The following is an 18,532-nucleotide window of genomic DNA, read 5'->3' on the forward strand; positions in this document are numbered from 1 at the left end:
AATCATTTAAACTTTGCATAGAGTGTAGGCAGTTTCAAGAAGCAAATAAGCTCAAGATTAACAGCAAGCAGCAAGTAGTATTATCTATAGAAATAGGACATGAATGTCATGCTTGGACTTAGACACTTAACAGGCCACAGTGGAGCTAAAAAAAAACAAGTGACAAACAAGAGGCAAACTCAGAAATTGCAGCTATGATAAGCTCAAGACCAGGGCACCCTATCAATGCTTAAGTCTTGGCAACAAAAAAGGTCATTACAGCATTCATTAAAGTCTAGACAACCTATAATCCCACAAAAACAGACTGAAATTGGACAATTTGATAAGCTGATTATGTTTTAAAGACATGTTTACATATAGGCAATCATACAAGGAACCGATAAATGTCAAACAGATACACCAAAATCATTCCAGGAGATTCAGCTAAACATGGAAGGGTAATCTTCCAAAATATTCTGATGCCCGGACACCGAAAGATGACGTTAAGATTAAACAAATGAAGACTTGAGCTTAACATACAAATAGAAAATAAAGGCACAGGAATTGAAAGGACATAGCAAAAATAAGAGGATATTTCCTTTTTCAAATGCAGCCGTATAAGAATGGACTTGGAAAAGACTCAACATGCCCCTCCAAGCTCAGTTTTCAGCAGACTCAGCCACACAAAACAAAATCAAGTTTGAATCTTAACCTTGAACCCAACAAATTAAAGGCCTTGAAAGACTTCGAAGCCCCAAGTGTTTGAGTTCTATTTTTTGCATAGTAGCAGTTTCAACCACAGGTATAACAAACTCAAAGTACAGCTCTAGGGACTGGTATACTCGAAATTCGATTGAACTAGCATATAGATTCGTGTTTAACTAAAACACTACTTATGTTTATTTCTCACATAAAACTCGAAACAGATGAATAAACAAGGGATAGAAATAGTCTTGGTCACCTTATACATATATAAATACATACACACATTCACCACGACATGTCACAGGAGAAAATGAATGCACTTTCCATCTTAAAAGGCTTGTAAACTTAATCAAAGTATTGAAAGACATATACGTTTCCCATTAGCATTAATCAAGACAGAAAACTTAGACTTACAGATGAAGAGGCAATTATGAAGGTGGTCTAGTATCGATCTGTTTAAATCATATACACGACATGCTTAAGATATACACATCACGGTATGTATATTATCTGTATATCGAATGTATATCTTCTCCTTATCTTAATAAACAATTGTATACCCTATACATAATTGACCTCAAATAGATTCTAAGTTCTGGAAAATCAGTTTAGGTATCCAAAACTACGATGTACCTCTTTCAAATCCATTTTTAGTAATCAAACATCCTATCCTAACAGCACCCAAACGTCAAACAAACAACGCAGCGACAGAGAAATTCCATAACCACTAACATATAGCGGCATAAACTAAAAATCTTGAACAAGCAGAAATTAAAGATCACAAGTGACAATTATAGCGAAGTTTACCTGTTTTGTGCGCAGTGAAGCGGGTATCGATGTCTCGAATCTATACTCGAACGCGACGAACTCGAACTTGATAAGAAAAATAACTAGAGTTTTAAAACAAAAACAAGGAAAGCCAAATAGAGTAATTGTTGACTGTTTTTTGTTGGTTAAAATTGATGTTTTTTGTGGGGGGATTTTGAGTTTCAAATCCTTCGTTTTTTCTGTTTTCTCCTCTTTCTTGCTCGTCAAATCCCTCCTTTTTTCTAAAACGATCTTCCATCCCCCCTCTCTAAACACTGAATTCCCCCGCTTTATAGGACTTTGTTTGGTAAAAAAAAAAATAGAGGAGCGTAAGAGAGAGACGGAGTGGGGGACAAGGGCGACAGAAGCGACAGAGGCGTGGGTGAATGGGGAGGAACGTGAGGCGTGGGGAACAAAAAAAAGGTGGAGATGGCAGAGATGAAGGTGGGAGAACGGGAAACGTGGGGGACACGGGATAGTGGAGGTGCAGAAGCGTGGAGATGAGGGGGGGCGGCGATGGGAGGCGAAGGAGAAGAGGAGACAGAGGAGCGGCGGAGATGAGGTAAAAGAGAAAGAGAGAGAGAGGAGGCGGAAGAAGATTGAAAGGGAGAAGAGGAAGAGGGATTAGGGATTAGGAAATTAAGAATGGGTCGGGTCGCGGGTAATGGGCTGGTCCGTTTGGGCTGGCCCATTAATTTAAACATGGGCTGAAAATGTGGGTTTAAAATGTGGGTTGGGTATAAAAAGTGTGGGTTATTTATTTGGGTATGAAAATAATATTGTATTTGTATTTTAAACCATTAATTGGCTGAAAATTGTTGATCCTTCCTCCGCTATTTTAATTATTTTCGGGCTTCTAATTTAATAACTAGTACCATATTTATTATGTGAAGATAAATAGTAATTAGTATATAGAAAGTAAGGATTTTACAAAGTGCTGTCTTGTAATTAATTTAACGATTCCGGACCCGAAAATGAAACGATGACTAACCGTTTAAAATTTGTGATAAAGTAATGCTCGTAATGTTTTAAAAAAATAAGAGTAGTGAAAATAATAGTAGTGAAAATAAAGTATTTAGCTCGTTAGTAAATTTAGAAACCCGGGTAAATGAAATAGGAGAGGGACAAAATTGGGTGTCAACAGGGAGTTGCACTTTGATTTGTGATTTTTAAAGTAAAATTTTTGGTCCGTATGATGTTAGCCTAGTGCATTATTACCTAGCCTTCTTTGAATTGCGAGTAATTTCTTCTCCGCTCTACAATTTTTAGGTTTAATGAGCTACTTTAACTTTTCAATTTCTTTTTTCTTGTTAATAGGTTGTTCTTCAACTTGTCATGGCTGCCGTCCAGTGGAGATGGGAAAAGAATGTAAAACCATTCAAATATAATCTATACTCAAATTTAAATACTAGTAGGAATAATGTTAATTGAAATACTCAAATTTAAATTAAAAAAATTCATGGTAATTTTGGCATAAATTCATCTAACTATGGGTGGTCTTGAATTTTGACCTGCGCTTGCCTCATGGACAAAACTTCAAGTTTAATAAGTTCTGCTTGAAGGTTTGTCCATGAGGCAAGCGGGGGTCAAAAGTTCAAGATAATTTCCATGGCCATCTTGGAGAAGCAGTCACCTTTCTTTTGTTACTGAATAGTTAATCTAAAATACAGCTGGTTTTGCTCTATCAATTCCATTTCAAGAGTTCTCATAGGAAGCCAATCCATCTAGGATGAGCTTAAAATGAAAGGGATGACCCTAATCTCGGGCTGGTTTTGCCAACTAATTCAGATAGTGTCAGCAGGAGCAAAATTATTTGATCGAGAAGAGATAGACAAAAAAAAAAGGGGGGGGGGGGGGGGGGGAGGATGGCATAAAATCATCTATATATAGTATATTCGCGCGGTTGATGGTATTGGAGGAGTGTTATTGAATCAGATGTAAAGGAGAAATGCCTTGTCAGCAAGACAAATCCAAATGTCATAGAAAATTATAATTCCCTCCTATTTTTATAGTTATTCTGGTAACCTATGTGACGATATCCGTCAAGAGTCATTGTTTAAGCTGGCCTCTGTCTTTGATCTTGGCTCGACATCTCTACCCACTTTCGATACTTCTTCCTCTTTGTGATGCTAAAGGCATTGGTTTTTCTCAAAAAGTTGCCAAGCCTAGAAAATGAATCTGTCTAAGCGACTTGTTTTCTTTCCCTGTTTAAAACTTACTTTGTTACTTTTTCTCCTTAAACATCTTCCACAGAACAAGTCTTGAAATATAATCCTGAAATATCCATGTTGCATTGATACACTTATTTCATCATAGTAAGAGGTAGGGCTGTACAGGGCAAACCGAAAAACCGAACCAAACCGACAAACCGAACCAAACCGAAAAACAAATTCGACTAGTGGTTTGGTTCGATTTGGTTTGATGTTTGAAAAAAAAACCCGACCATTATAGGATTGGTTTGGTTTTAACTAAAAAAAGTCAAACCGAACCCAAACCGACCCGATTATAGATATACTAGTTTTAAATTATGTTATACATAAAAATATTTATTAAAATGTAATTTATAAATTTTTTCTTAAATTTTTTCATAATTTTTATTTTCTTTCTAACATTTAGATTTGGACTTAAGAAGCCCATGTAAATAATATACAAAAATGGCCCATAAGGAAATGGACATCAGATATCCAAAACGTAATGCATATCAGCATATGATATGTATCTAAAAAGCCCATATTCACCTACCAACCCTTCTCCCAAAATCAGATCTTCATATTCCTTTCTCATTTCACAAAAGCCGTCGTTCTCCACTTCTCCTTTTCTCATTTTAGATCCCTCTTTTGCTTTCCTCTCAAATCAGCAACCCTACAGACTACACTGTAAGCCTTTTGTTTTGTTATTTATCTGTTTTTTTCTTCTTTATTTGTGATTTATCAGTTTGAATGTCGAATTTTTTTTTCTTCATTTTTGAGTGAAGTAAATGAATTCTGTTATGTTTTGAATAGTTGTGAAGCATTTAGGTTTTGTATCTATTTTATTTGTTTTTCGTTTGTGATTTATCAGCCTGTATTTCAAGTTTATTCTCTTCATTTTTTCACTTGTGATTATGAATTGTTATGTTTGAGTGAAGTAAATGAATTCTTCCTTTATCATTCATTTATTCGTTTCGCTCTTTTTTTCTATTTTTTTCATTTGTGATTTATCAGTTTGAATTCTGAGTTTTTTCTTGTGATTATGAATTCTAATGTTTTTGAGTGAAGTAAATGAATTCTGTCTATGTTTGGAATAGCTGTGAAGCATTTTAGGTTTTGTGTGAGTGAGTTGACCTCTTTTTTTTTTTTTTTGCACCTTAGGTTTTCCTCTCAACTTTACACTGTAAGCCTTTTATTTTTCCTAATTAGCTTTAACATTTTACAAATTTATTTATATTGCTATCAATTTGTTGATTTATTACAAATTACAACTTTTTTATTATATACAGAAATTGTATTTCGCGATGGAAGCTACAACTTCTGGAACTAAATCGCTAGTGATTGACAACAACCCTCCGATTGCGCCAACAGAATCTCAACAACAACAAGGTAAAAACATTCCTCATCGACGCACTCCTCCTAAAAAACAAAAAAGAACAACTCCTAAAGAACCTTTTAAATCTGGGAATAGTGGTAGAGAGACTTCCGAGATTTGGGATCACTTCACCAAATTTAAAGCTAAAGGAGGTAAAATTAGGGCGAAATGCAATTACTGTCCAAAAACGTTTGCTGCCGAAAGCAAGAATGGGACTACTACATTATGGTCACATATAACTATTAAATGTAACAAATATCCCTTTAGAATCGCTGATAAGAGACAAACACCATTAAAACCTATTAAAGAAGGGTGGACAGAAGGTCTATCGGGTTCTAATGAAAGGGTAGTGTATAATGTGGATGAAATTAGGAGGACCATTGCGGAATTTGTAATTATTGATGAGCAGCCATTTAGAGTTGTAGAGGGAGAAGGCTTTAGGAAATTGATGGCTAAAGCCTTACCAAATTTTGAACTACCTTCTCGTGTTACTGTTGCAAGGCATTGCTTGAGGATTTATCAAGAACAGAAAGATAAGCTTAAATATCTTATCAAGGACCAACATGTCTGCCTTACTAGTGACACGTGGACATCACTCCAAAATTTGAGTTATATGGTTGTCACCGCACATTGGATTGATGACCGATGGAATTTACAAAAGAAAATTCTGAACTTTTTTCCAACACCAGATCACAAAGGCGAGACTATTGCTAAGGGAATTGAGGAATGCTTATTGGGTTGGGGCATTGATAACTTGTTTACAGTAACCTTAGACAATGCGACTGCTAATGATACTGCCATTAAGCATTTGAAGGTGCTATGGATGATTGGAATGGGGCAATACTTGGAAATGAATTTTTACATGTTAGGTGTAGTGCTCACATATTGAACTTGATTGTAAAAGAAGGGTTAGATGAACAAATTGAACCCATTTCTCGTGTAAGGAATGCGGTAAAATATGTTAGATCTTCTCCTTCAAGGTTTGCTTCTTTTAAGTCATTTGTTGAAAAAACTAAGATAGACACTCATGGTCTTGTGAGTCTTGATGTTGAAACTAGATGGAACTCGACATATACAATGTTAGATACAACTATAAAATTTGAAAAAGCCTTTACAAGAATGTATTTGGATGACCATAAATACCAAAAGTATTGTCGAGAAATAAGTGCATTAAGAGGAAATCCATCAGCAAATGACTGGAAGAATGTGAGAGCTTTTGTCAAGTTTCTTGATCTTTTCTACCAGACCACTTTAAAATTTTCAGGGACTTTGTATGTTACTTCCAACTGTTTCTTCGGTGAATTTTTTACTCTTCGAAGTTCTATTAAAAAGTATTCTACATGCGAAGATCTTATTTTGGTTGATATGGCAGACAGGATGAAAAGTAAATTTGAGAAGTATTGGGGAACTTTTGAGAATATGAATATGTTATTGCTTGTTGCTGTTGTGTTAGATCCCAGATATAAGATGAAGTATGTAAACTTCAGTCTTTCCAAAGCATATGGTCCTTTGTTGGGAAGATTAAAGTCGGAAGATGTGGCAAGTGTTTTAACGCGTTTGTATGATTCTTACAATAACTCTGTCGTTGATGCTTCTTCTAATGACAATATTGGAGGTGATACTAGCATGAGTGAAACCGATGATTTGTTGGAATCTGAATGGGAGAAACATTTGGCAGACGAGGGAAATATTGCAAAAAAAACTGATCTTCAGATATACTTGATGGATGATGTGGTGAAGAATAAAGATTTTGATATCTTGTCTTGGTGGAAAGTTTCGTCTAGTAAATATCCAGTTGTTTCAAAAATTGCCAGAGATGTTCTTTCTATTCCTATTTCTACTGTTGCATCTGAGTCGGCATTTAGTACAGGTGGTCGAATTCTTGATTCTTACCGGAGTTCTTTATCGCCAAAAACAGTAGAAGCTCTAATTTGTACTCAACAATGGCTACGATCACCTTCTAAAGAATACAATTTTCATGACAGTTTGGAAGAAGTCCAGAACATTGAGCAAGTTTATGAAGGTATTGTCAAATAGCATCTGATGAATATTTGCATGCATGACCCTATTGTTTTATCCTGCTCATGTCCTGATGGTACTTATGAACTGCAACAGTCAGCAGATATGCAATTCTGCTTTGGCTTCCTTCTTCCATGCAGAAACTGAATTGCACCAATAGTCCAATACCATGTAATACTTGCTTAAAAAGTGGATATTTGAGAAAATCAGTCGCAGGCCTACAGTAGTAGCAGAAGCAAACAATAATTTGGAATCTATACCTAAATGCATATATTGTTTCTTTTACTTATTTCTCAAAGAGCTGTTGGTTTTCTTTTATGATGGGCATATAGCATTGATTAACCAGTTTTAATTATTAATTTATTATTTTTTCTTTCAGAGTATGGAGACTCACCTTTGAGCATTGATTAGCCAGTTTCGTTCACGATGCACTATCTGTGTGAGAATTGGTATGTTAATTGATTACACTATTCTTTTACAAAAGTTACAGGCTTCTTCTACAAAAAGTTGTTTTGTATAGCTCATTTTCTTTAATAGTTATGAATTGGCTAACACTTATTCTCCTATATTATAACAGTTCCTGCAAGAGGTTGTTAAGCAGCTGGAGACTAAGTCTGCTAAGACTATGTGTTTGATAGCTTTTGTTGGTCTACCACTTAACTTACATTTCTTCCTGACGTTGACCTTATGAGTTATAATACTTCTTTAATTTTTGTTTAAAATGATGATTTGTTCTACAAAGTCTTATACTCGAAAGGATGAATTTTGTACTTGAAAAGACAAGAAAATGCAGTCACTGATTTTGCAAAGATTTGCAATTTATTCAGAGGGTGAGTTGAATGCCTGATAACCAAGATATAATGAGAGAAGCTATTTTCTTTTATAAGTTATTTTGCAAAGATTTGCAATTTATTCAGAGGGTGAGTTGAATGCCTGATAACCAAGATATAATGAGAGAAGCTATTTTCTTTTATAAGTTAAAATCAAAGAAGGTTGCAACAGTGTTTGTATATCAGAAGAGTTGCAAGTTCCTTTGTATTTGGATTATTACTTGATAGGTCAATGTCTGGAAAGAAGAGTGAGCATCAGCCATATTTATATTTTGCCGCCGATGGTCTTGAATACCAGGTTGATAATAAAGCTAATCCTAGATATACCTCACTCACTTCTGTTAGAGTAACCAGTACATCTGCAGAACTGCACAACTTTTTAAGACAAAAGTTATTCCTCATAAATGATTATGGTCTTCTCAGAATTAATTGAATCGTGAATTAAAAGAAAAAACACCAAAAAGAGCATGCTGTTAATCATCAAGTACAAGATAGGAGAATGGAGATAGTAGATACTTTCTCTAAACAGTTGCTATTTGCAAGTGTTGATTCTCTGCATGCATCTTCAACACTATGACATTATGGGTCAAGTCTCTCATATCTTCTTATTTTGCATGTCTAATTACTTGCATAGCTTCAGCTCTAACATCTTATATGATGTTTGTTTTCATGTTATCCGTGGTTCATGCTTTGAGTTTCTTTGGTAACTGAGACTTGCAGAACTAGGACCAAAAGACATAGTACTCAAGGTTAAAGTAGACAATTTGCTTCCCTTTTGTTTTTTAATATTTGGTACTTAATAGCATAAACTTTAGATAAATCAATTATTAATGTTTTGTTATGCATCTGAGATCGGATTTACCATTTAAGGAATGCCAAAACATGAAATACTTATTCATACTTTGAAGACCATCTGAAGAATGACATTATTCCCCCCTTTACTTTTCAGTGCTATATTTTTAATTACTTGGTCCATGGGGAATGGTTTTGCACTAATATCCAGTATATTGCCCTGCTTTTTCTAGCTGGTGTAAACAGCAGTACTTGCTCAATCTTCAAGCTGCAGTGATTCCTTTCAGTTGCTGACTGTTGTATGTATCTTGCAGGCTGCAGCCTTTGTTTATTTTTGCCCAGTTGCTGTAGTATAGTGCACTGATTTGGATTTTTGCCCAATCTTCAAGCTGCAGTGATTTGGATTTTTGCCCAATCTTCAAGCTGCAGTTATTCCTTTCAGTTGCTGTAGTATATTGCACTGATTTGGATTTTTGTTTTTGCTACATCTGACATTTTATGGCCATTTGACATTTTAGTTATATTATAAAGTTAAAACTTCAAATAGTGTTTTGCCTCCATCTTATATGTTGATATTTTGTACTAGAACTCTTTTTAAGAAGCACTGCTCTGTGCTTTTCATTAGATACTGTGAAAAACCCGAGAAACCCGAAAAAACCCAAAAAACCCGAAAAACCCGAGAAAAATTGATATCGAAAAACCCGACTTTTATTGGTTTGGTTTGGTTTATAGATTTAATAACCCGACACAAATGGTTTGGTTTGGTTTGTAAAAAATCCGAACCAACCCGGTCCATGTACACCCCTAGTAAGAGGGGGATGCAAAGGTTGATCCCATAAATATAAATTTTGAACCCGCTTCTGATAGTCAAATAATTTAAGCTTACATAAACTAATTTTTTATGCCAACAGGTCACTCAATAAGAGTGAATTTCAAAAATAGGTGAAGTAACCTAAGACATTATGTTAAAGCTATGTCATAGTATAAATATTTTTCAATGGCATTACATATTAAATCTTTGCTGGAATCGGCTTTTAGATGGGGTGTCTAGTATTATCATATGGCCTCCCGGCCTATTTGTTTACATATATTAGCCCACTTTGTTGATGGAGCTCTCAAATGAAGAAATTGCACTGTCTGTCCTCCAAATGGGCTGGTCTTTAATTTTGTCCTTTAAAATCGAACTTATGCCTAGCGAAGCATAAGTTCTATAAGGATGTGGGCATAACTTGTGGGACATTATAATGCGAAATATAAACTTATGTCCCGCAAAAAAGTTGTTCGTATTTATGGACAAAAATTAAAGACTAGCAGAAAATAGGGACAAAAGTCCAAATGACCCCTCTCAAACTTTTTTTTGCGCGGATCGTCCTTCATTTGGGGTGGTATTTAATTTTTGTCCTTCGCCTAATATCCCGAGGTTCTGCGTTCGAACCCCAGCTCAGTAAAAAAAAGAAGGAATTTTCGCAAGGCGGATGTTTGGATTCGCAAGACAAAATTTTGCCTTCAAAACTCTGCCTTAAGACAGATTTTTGGTCTGAAGGCAAAACTCTGCCTTGCGAATCCAAACTCTACCTTGCGAATTTTTTGAAAATTTTTGACTGAGCGAGGGTTAGAACGTGAAACAAGGAATTTTTTACGAAGGGAAAAAATTAAAGACCACCAATTTAAGGGACAAAAATTAAAGACCACCCCAGCGAAGGACAATCCTGCAAATTGCCCCCTCTTAAATAGATGAAGGATGTTTCAGAATGTTTGCCGTTTAGGCCCATTTCACGTAATACATTCCATTACCTCACTCAATTTTTCATTTTTTGGGTTTTACCCAAAATTCGTTGTCAATTTTAGGTCCTATTAATCCGGATTTTTGCGTCAGCCAATTCTACTTCTAAAAATAACATGCTCCTTATAAAAAATAGATTCGGTTTTCAGGTGACCATGTTCACACTCAAGTGGCAAAATATGCAAAACGAGTGGGAAGTTTGCCTTATAATTGCTAGCTAAGCATTTTAACTTTCCTTAGTAGTCATGCAATTACAAATAGTCAAAAAGATAAGATCAATGTCAAATAACTTACATCCCTAAAAAAATCCATAATCCTAAATTACATACATGGATTAGTCATTAGCATAGGGTCCATTGACAAATTCACGTATTTACATATGCCAACAATTTATAGTAGCCAACTTGTAATCAAACCCTATGAAGAGTATAAGGAAAATGAATCACAGTCAACGTTGGCAGGTTGTTAGCACGGCTGCTGGCTGCTGATAAAGTCAAACAAGATTTAAGTCAAATAGTGCGAAATTTCACTGTTGGAATAATGGATCCTGTAGGTTATGTTTGTCAATTGACTCTAATTTTTATGTACTAATTATATAATCAGATCATTATACATTTTTTATAAGGTAATTATTTTTGAAGAGTGGTCGTTTATGTTTGATTAATCAATATGAAAATACTTTTTGTAATTTTAGAGTACTAATTTATATTGGGATTTTTCTACTCTATGCCAATTAAGGCGAAATAATTACCCGTTTTAGTTCATATTTTTTTTTACCCGAGCTAGGCCACCCATACAAACTGCTAGATGCTATTCGTTGCTTGTATGTGGTTGCACAGTAATTAATACATGTAACGTATTCTTCTTTGACGTTGCTTCTTTATTTTTTCAGTTTTCTCTTCTTCTTTTTTTTTTTTTTACTTTTTTTGTCGTTTGAAATAATATTATTATATACTTTTATACAAGGTTGATACATTGTCTACAATAGGTATATAAAGTTGCATATTGCTGTATAATGTTGTATAACGTGTGGAAAAGTGGCTACGTGGATGTAAATTAAAAATATGGCTATGTGGATGTAATTTCTTATACTTGATTGTACATTATTGAAAAATTTAAAAGTGCTTCTGGAAAAAAATGATTGTACTTTTTAGGTTTGAAAATTATTTTTTCTACGACTCAAAAGCACTTATTTCGTTCTGAAAGCTTAGTCAAATACTTTAACTCTATGAAATAAGCATTTTTAAAAAAAATACCTTTGACTTCCCAAAAACTAGGTCAACTAAACTATTTACTAATTTTCTTTATCTTGTTTTTTCTCATAGTTCCTTGGACTTCGATTTTTGTTACTACATGTTGTTTCTTATACTTCGATTATCGCATTATTTCTGATGTTACTGTTTCTTTTTTAATGCTATGTAATGCTTTCCCCATTTGCTATGTCTGATTTACTATTGTATTTTCTTTTTAAACTGCTTTGATATGCTTTATTTGAGGCGATGATTTATTGGGAACAACCTATCTACAGCTCTACGAGGTAAGAATAAAATGTGTGTACACCGGTTATGTTATTATGTTATTGTTGTTGAGAGATGTTTTGACTTTTGAAGGAGTCTATAATCTATCCACTTGCATTGGGCATATACCCCCTCTTCACTAATAAAAATACTCGCTTAGGCAACCGACCCCAATCCCTTCATCCTAGCTTGTAGGCTTGTATGGCCGCCCTTCTTGATACTTAATTCAGTCCACCAACTAATACTTAACAAGTTCCACTTGGCCCTCAAGCAACATAATCTCTTTCTCAAACGTGCTCCACTAACCTTCCATTTTCTTTACATTACTTAAGCAACCACCTAATTACTACCTTCCTACTCCTTGTCTCGCAACTTCCTTCTCTAATTTCTCCCCACACACCCCACCCTTTATATATATCCAAAATCACCACTTCACTCACTCAATCACCAAGCTTTCAAATATCTTCTCTCTTCTCTCCATTCATAGATTCTTAATTTACTCACTACTTTGAGTTCACAATTGTTTACATCTTTGTTTCTTTCAAGAAAAATCAACTAGCAATGGCACTTGAAGCTTTGAATTCTCCAACTACCACAACCCCACCCTCATTTCAATTTGAGAAAACCACTCAAAGCTACCTTGAATCTTGGACAAAAGGCAAGAGATCAAAACGACCTCGTAGCATCATGGAGCAACAACCAACTGAAGAAGAATACTTAGCTTTCTGTCTTCTCATGCTCGCACGTAGCGGTAATAATAATTTTACTACTACAACCAATTCAATAACACCCGTTATATCAAACAATTTGTACAAGTGTTCAGTGTGTGGTAAGTCTTTTGGTTCTTATCAAGCTTTAGGAGGACACAAAGCTAGTCACCGTACTAAAGTACTCCTTAACGGAGATAAAGTCAACGAAAACGCCGTTACAACCGCGACCAGTGCCACGTCAGCTAACAACGTTAGCGGAAAGACTCACGAGTGTTCCATTTGTCACAAGACTTTTCCAACTGGACAAGCTTTGGGTGGTCATAAAAGGTGTCACTACGAGTGGAAGGTGACGTCATCGTCATCGAGCGGTGTGGGGTCCACGAGCAGCCAACGTGGCTGCTTTGACTTGAATATTCCGGCTTTGCCAGAATTTTGGCCGGGTTTTGGCTCAGGCGAGGAGGAGGTGGAAAGTCCTCATCCAGCTAAGAAATCGCGACACTTGCTGCCAACTAAACTTGGAATTATTCCAACAACAGTAGGGCTTGAAGACTTGAACAAAACTATACAAATTTAGTTGATGAGTTAGTTCTTCAATTAGTTGTTATATGATTCATGGGAGGGTGGATAATTTATTTTTTTTGTAAATATCGAGTACACTTGGTAAAAGTGGTTATTTGATTATTTCATTTTAGAAACAAAATGTTCCTTACCAAAAAAGATTAGATTTTAAGGTGACCATGTCCACGCTCAACTGGAAAAATGTGCATAACGAATGTTTCTTTCTTTCTTTTTCTTATAGCTGTCTACGGTGGGAAGTTTGCCTTATAATTGCTAGCTAATCATTTTAACTTTCCTTAGTAGTCATGCAATAATGAATAGTCAAAAAGATAAGAACAATGTTAAACAACTTACGTCATCCCTACAAGAACCATTATCTTTAATTTAATTAGTCATTAACACAGGGTCCATTGACAAATTCATACATTTACATACGTCTACAATTTATAGTAGCCAACTTGTAATAAAACCCTATGAAGAGTATAAGGAAAGGGAAACACAGTCAACGTTGGCTAGTTGTTAGCACGGCTGCGGGCTGCTGATAAAGTCAGACAAGATTTAGGTCAAATAGTGCGAAATAACGCTGATTACTACTGTTGGATTATGGATGCGGTAGAACTTAAAAGGTTTTATAGTTTTCAGTTGACTCTAATTTTTATGCACTAATAATGTACATATATATTTATATAATCACATCATTATATATATTTGGAGAATAGCAATTTATGATTGATTAATCAATATGAAAAATATTTTTACAATATTAGACCACCAATTTATATTTTGCCAAAATTTTAAAAATGCTTCTGGGAAAAATTATTCTTTTAGCTTTGTAATTAATTTTTCTACAACCCCAAAAAAGATAATTTTGTTCTCAAAAATTAGCTAAAACACTTTAACTCTCTAAAACAAGTATTTTTGTATATAAAAGAAATACCATTGAATTTCCAAAAACTTGGTCAAATAAACTAACAACAACAACAACATAACCAGTGTAATTCCATAAGGAGAACCTGGGGAGAGTAGGATGTAGGCAAACCTTATCCTACCTTTGTGGATTAGTGAGGTTATTTCCGATAGGCCCTTAGCTCAAAAGAAGTGTAATCAAAACATGGTTGAAAAGAAAATAACGACAACAAAATAGGAAGATAAACAAAACAAATAAAGCAACATATACTATTGAAAATTGCAAAATAAAATACTACGTGAATACTACTAATACTATTATTCCCTCCGTCCCAAAAAGATTAACACTTTTCGCTTTTTAGTAGTCAAACGAGTTGTACTTTGCCTGTAATTTTGTAATATGTCTTTTAAATATTTTAAATTATTAATTATGGTGACTTATTAGTACTTGTTACGTAATTTTCAAATATATAAATTTTATCTCAAAAAAATTAAAGATTTTATGTTCAAACACATGATCAAAATTAAAAATTTGACTATCGAAAAACGAAAAGTGTTAATCTTTTTAGAACAGAGAGAGTACTAAATAAAGAGAAGATGAAAAGAGGAGACTAACCCCCCCACCTCTCCAACATAAACTATTTAAGTACTCCCTCTGTCCCATAAAAAGTGTCACCTTAGCTAAAAACACGCATATTAAGAAACTAATAATGCAATGCTGAGTTTACCAAATTACCTCTATATAATAAAAAAAATTAATTTTTCCTTTTGATTAGAGCATGCCCAAAAATAAATCTTTTGACATTGGGAATCCAACAATACCAAGTTACTACGTGACTTTCCAATCATCATTTAGATGTTACTTTATTGTCTAAGGGTAGAATTGAAAAAAACTAATCAATTTATGTCTTGATTTCCTAAGGTAATACTTATTATGAGATAAAAAAATTGATTAAGGTGACACTTATTATGAGACGGAGGAAATAATTTTTTTATATCTTGTGAGGAGAGATATTTTGACTTTTGAAGGAGTCCATAGTCTACACCACATGCATTAGGCATATTCCCCGGCCTTTTAGCACTAATAAGAATACTCGCTTGGACAACCGACCCCATTCCCTTCATCCTAGCTTGTAGGCTTGTAGCCGCCCTTCTTGAGACTTAATTCAGTCACCACTTGGCCCAATTGAAGTGGGTTTGTGATGGGGTGGTTGGAGATCTCTTCACCCTAATTAAAAGTTTTGGATTTAAATTTTGGGAATAATTTTTTTTTGTTGGAAGCGTTGTCCTAAAAATGGGCTCTTCAATGTACGAATCCTAATATTGAGCCCGTTTGGATTGACTTATAAGTTGCTTATAAGCTATTTTTAGCTTTTTTGGGTATTTGACTGGCCAATTTAAAGTCATTCTGTGCTTAAAATAAGTCCAATAAAATAATTGGACCCGTTTAACTTAACTTATCTAAAGCAGCTTATAGGCTGAAAAAATAGATTATAAGCCAAAAAAAAATATATATTGAGATCCAAACAGGCTCATTATCCGACCCTAAAGTGGGTATCGAACACCGAATGAGTACTCGGAAAAAAAAAGTTCCACATGGCCCTCAAGCAATCTCTTTCTCAAACATGCTCCACTATTCTTCCCTTATCTTTATCAAGTACTTAAGCGACCACTTAATTACTACCTTCCTACTCCTTGTCCCGCAACTTCCTCCTCTTTCTCACCACACCCCTTTATATACAACCCACTAACAACTTCACTCACCAAGCTTTCAAAAATCTTCTCTCTTCTCTCCATTCATAGATTCTTAATTTACTCACTACTTTGAGTTCCACAATCTTTTACATCTTTGTTTCTTTCAAGAAAAACCGACTAGCAATGGCACTTGAAGCTTTGAACTCTCCTACTACCACAACTCCACCATCATTTAAATTTGAAACTACAAGTACTCAAAATTACCTTGAGTCTTGGACTAAAGGCAAGAGATCAAAACGACCTCGTAGTATCATGGAGCAACATCCAATAAATGAAGAAGAATACTTAGCTTTTTGTCTTCTCATGCTAGCACGTAGCGGTAATAATAATTTCACAACCAATTCAACGACACCCGTTATATCAAAGAATTTGTACAAGTGTTCTGTGTGTGGTAAGTCTTTTGGTTCTTATCAAGCTTTAGGAGGACACAAAGCTAGTCATCGTACTAAACAACTCCTTAACGGTGAAGTCAACGAACACTCCGTTACAACCACGACCAGTGCCACGTCAGCTAACAACGTTAGCGGAAAGACTCACGAGTGTTCCATATGCCACAGGACTTTTTCAACTGGACAAGCTTTGGGCGGTCATAAAAGGTGTCACTACGAGGGGAAAGTGACGTCATCGTCATCGAGCGGTGTGGGGTCCACAAGCAGCCAGCGTGGCGGCTTTGACTTGAATATTCCGGCTTTGCCAGAATTTTGGCCAGGTTTTGACTTGGGCGAGGATGAGGTGGAAAGTCCTCATCCAGCTAAGAAATCGCAACACTTGCTGCCAACTAAACTTGAATTATTCCGCCTACAGTAGGACTTGGAAGACTTGAACAAAGCTATACAAATTTAGTTGATGAGTTAGTTCTTCAATTAGTTGTTACATGTTTCATGGGAGGGTGGATAATTTTTTTTTATTTTTTTTTATTTTTTGTAAATAACAAATTTAGTTGATGAGTTAGTTCTTCAATTAGTTGTTACATGTTTCATGGGAGGGTGGATAATTTTTTTTATTATTTTTTTATTTTTTGTAAATATCGAATACACTTGGTAAAAGTGATTATTTAATTATTTAATTAATTTGTATTTTCAAGAAATGACTATGTTCACACCCAATTTTTCTTTTTTGTTTTTACCCGAGGTTCGTTATCCATTTTAGGTCTCGTTAATCCAGGTTGTATTAGCCAATTTCATTTTAGAAACAAAATGCTCCTCACCCAAAAAAGATTCGATTTTAAGGTGACCATGTCCACGCTCAAGTGGCAAAGTATGCATAACGACTGTTTCTTTCTTTCCCTTATAGCTGTCTACAGTTGGAAGTTTGCCTTATTATTGCAAGCTAATCACTTTACTTTTCCTTAGTAGTCATGCAATTATGAATAGTAAAAAAAAAAAAAATAATAAGAACAATGTTAAACAACTTACGTCATCCCTACAAAAACCATAATCTTTAATTTAGTCATTAGCATAGGGTCCGTTGACAAATTCAAGCATTTACATAACATACGTCAACAATATATAGTAGCCAACTTGTAATCAAAACCCTATGAATAGTATAAGGAAAGTGAATCACAGTCCACGTTGGCAAGGAGTCCGGCACTTTTGTAACTCAGAAAAATTTTTTGAAATCAAACTAACCCATTAAAAATTAAAAAAATAAAACTAGGCTTCACGCACAGATTCTGTGCGTGAAACCCTTACCTAAAACCCGACCCAACCTTTATTCTTTCTCTTATCAAACTCAAAAATTAAGGTTTTTTGCGTACTTTGACCGAAGATTAGTCATGTTTCAAAACACCGGAATATAAATATTTTATATAGAACTTAATATTTTTTTTAGTATACAATAATATCGGCTCATTACATCAAGTATACATATACATTTGGATTGTCGTTTTAGGGGTTGTAAAGTGCTCCGAAGTACGTTTGAAAACTTGTTATATTTAGGTTTAAGTATCATATTTTATAGGGTGCGGATCTTTTATGTCTTTTTTATTTTGTTATTGTATTGTGTAATCCGCACTTTTTGAATGTGCAAAAATAAATATAATATTTAAAAATAATTCATCCAATATGAGAGGTTCATAATAATTGAAAAATATTTCATTCCATTAGCAACGAAACACATCATTAAATTACAATAGACTAAAAAAAAAAAAACAAGTTCTAGACACTCTTCTACTTCCAGATGTGCTGCCACCACGAGAGTTTTGCCCACATGAACGCTTATCATGCCCAAATTGCTTTCATGTCAAGCACTTGCGAGAGTAAGTCTTTTCGCTAATATCCATTTGATTATGATAACGGGTTAGCTTGTTTTTTCCCAATTTACAAATATGGTTCTTGTTCGCAATCATAGAAAACGGCGCGACTGGCCAATAAGCTTGATCACCAAGGGGCCGGAATTGGCCGGAATATGCTTTAAGGTATTTTACGGCCTTATATTCCCCCGCCACATAATCAGTTACATTTCTGGCCATTCTCTCAAAGCATTTGACTGAATGAGAACATGACATGTGGTACGTTTGCCACTTACCACAAGTGCATGATTGTGTACGCTCAGTAACGATATGTTTGTTTCCTCCTTTTCCGTCACAATAACCCGTTCTAACTTCAT

The 18,532-nt window shown here is 34.8% G+C and overlaps 2 protein-coding genes across 2 annotated transcripts; both read left to right on the plus strand.

Moving 5' to 3' along the window:
• Positions 1-12,409: 12,409 nt before the first annotated feature.
• LOC132604066 (zinc finger protein ZAT10-like) lies at positions 12,410-13,472 on the plus strand. The gene has a single exon (XM_060317393.1). The coding sequence runs from the start codon at positions 12,558-12,560 to the stop codon at positions 13,278-13,280; it is 723 nt and encodes a 240-aa protein (XP_060173376.1). The 5' UTR covers positions 12,410-12,557; the 3' UTR covers positions 13,281-13,472.
• A 2,429-nt stretch (positions 13,473-15,901) lies between these two features.
• Positions 15,902-16,957, plus strand: LOC132602522 (zinc finger protein ZAT10-like). The gene has a single exon (XM_060315353.1). It carries the CDS (start codon positions 16,049-16,051, stop codon positions 16,730-16,732), a length of 684 nt encoding a protein of 227 aa, XP_060171336.1. The 5' UTR covers positions 15,902-16,048; the 3' UTR covers positions 16,733-16,957.
• Positions 16,958-18,532: the final 1,575 nt, after the last annotated feature.

The sequence above is a fragment of the Lycium barbarum genome, chromosome 7 (genome assembly GCF_019175385.1).
Source record: "Lycium barbarum isolate Lr01 chromosome 7, ASM1917538v2, whole genome shotgun sequence".
In the NCBI taxonomy this organism is placed as follows: domain Eukaryota; kingdom Viridiplantae; phylum Streptophyta; class Magnoliopsida; order Solanales; family Solanaceae; genus Lycium; species Lycium barbarum.

Excerpts from the sequence above, each read along its gene's own strand:
- LOC132602522 (XM_060315353.1), top strand. The coding sequence starts at position 16,049 with ATGGCACTTGAAGCTTTGAACTCTCCTACTACCACAACTCCACCATCA.
- LOC132604066 (XM_060317393.1), top strand. The coding sequence starts at position 12,558 with ATGGCACTTGAAGCTTTGAATTCTCCAACTACCACAACCCCACCCTCA.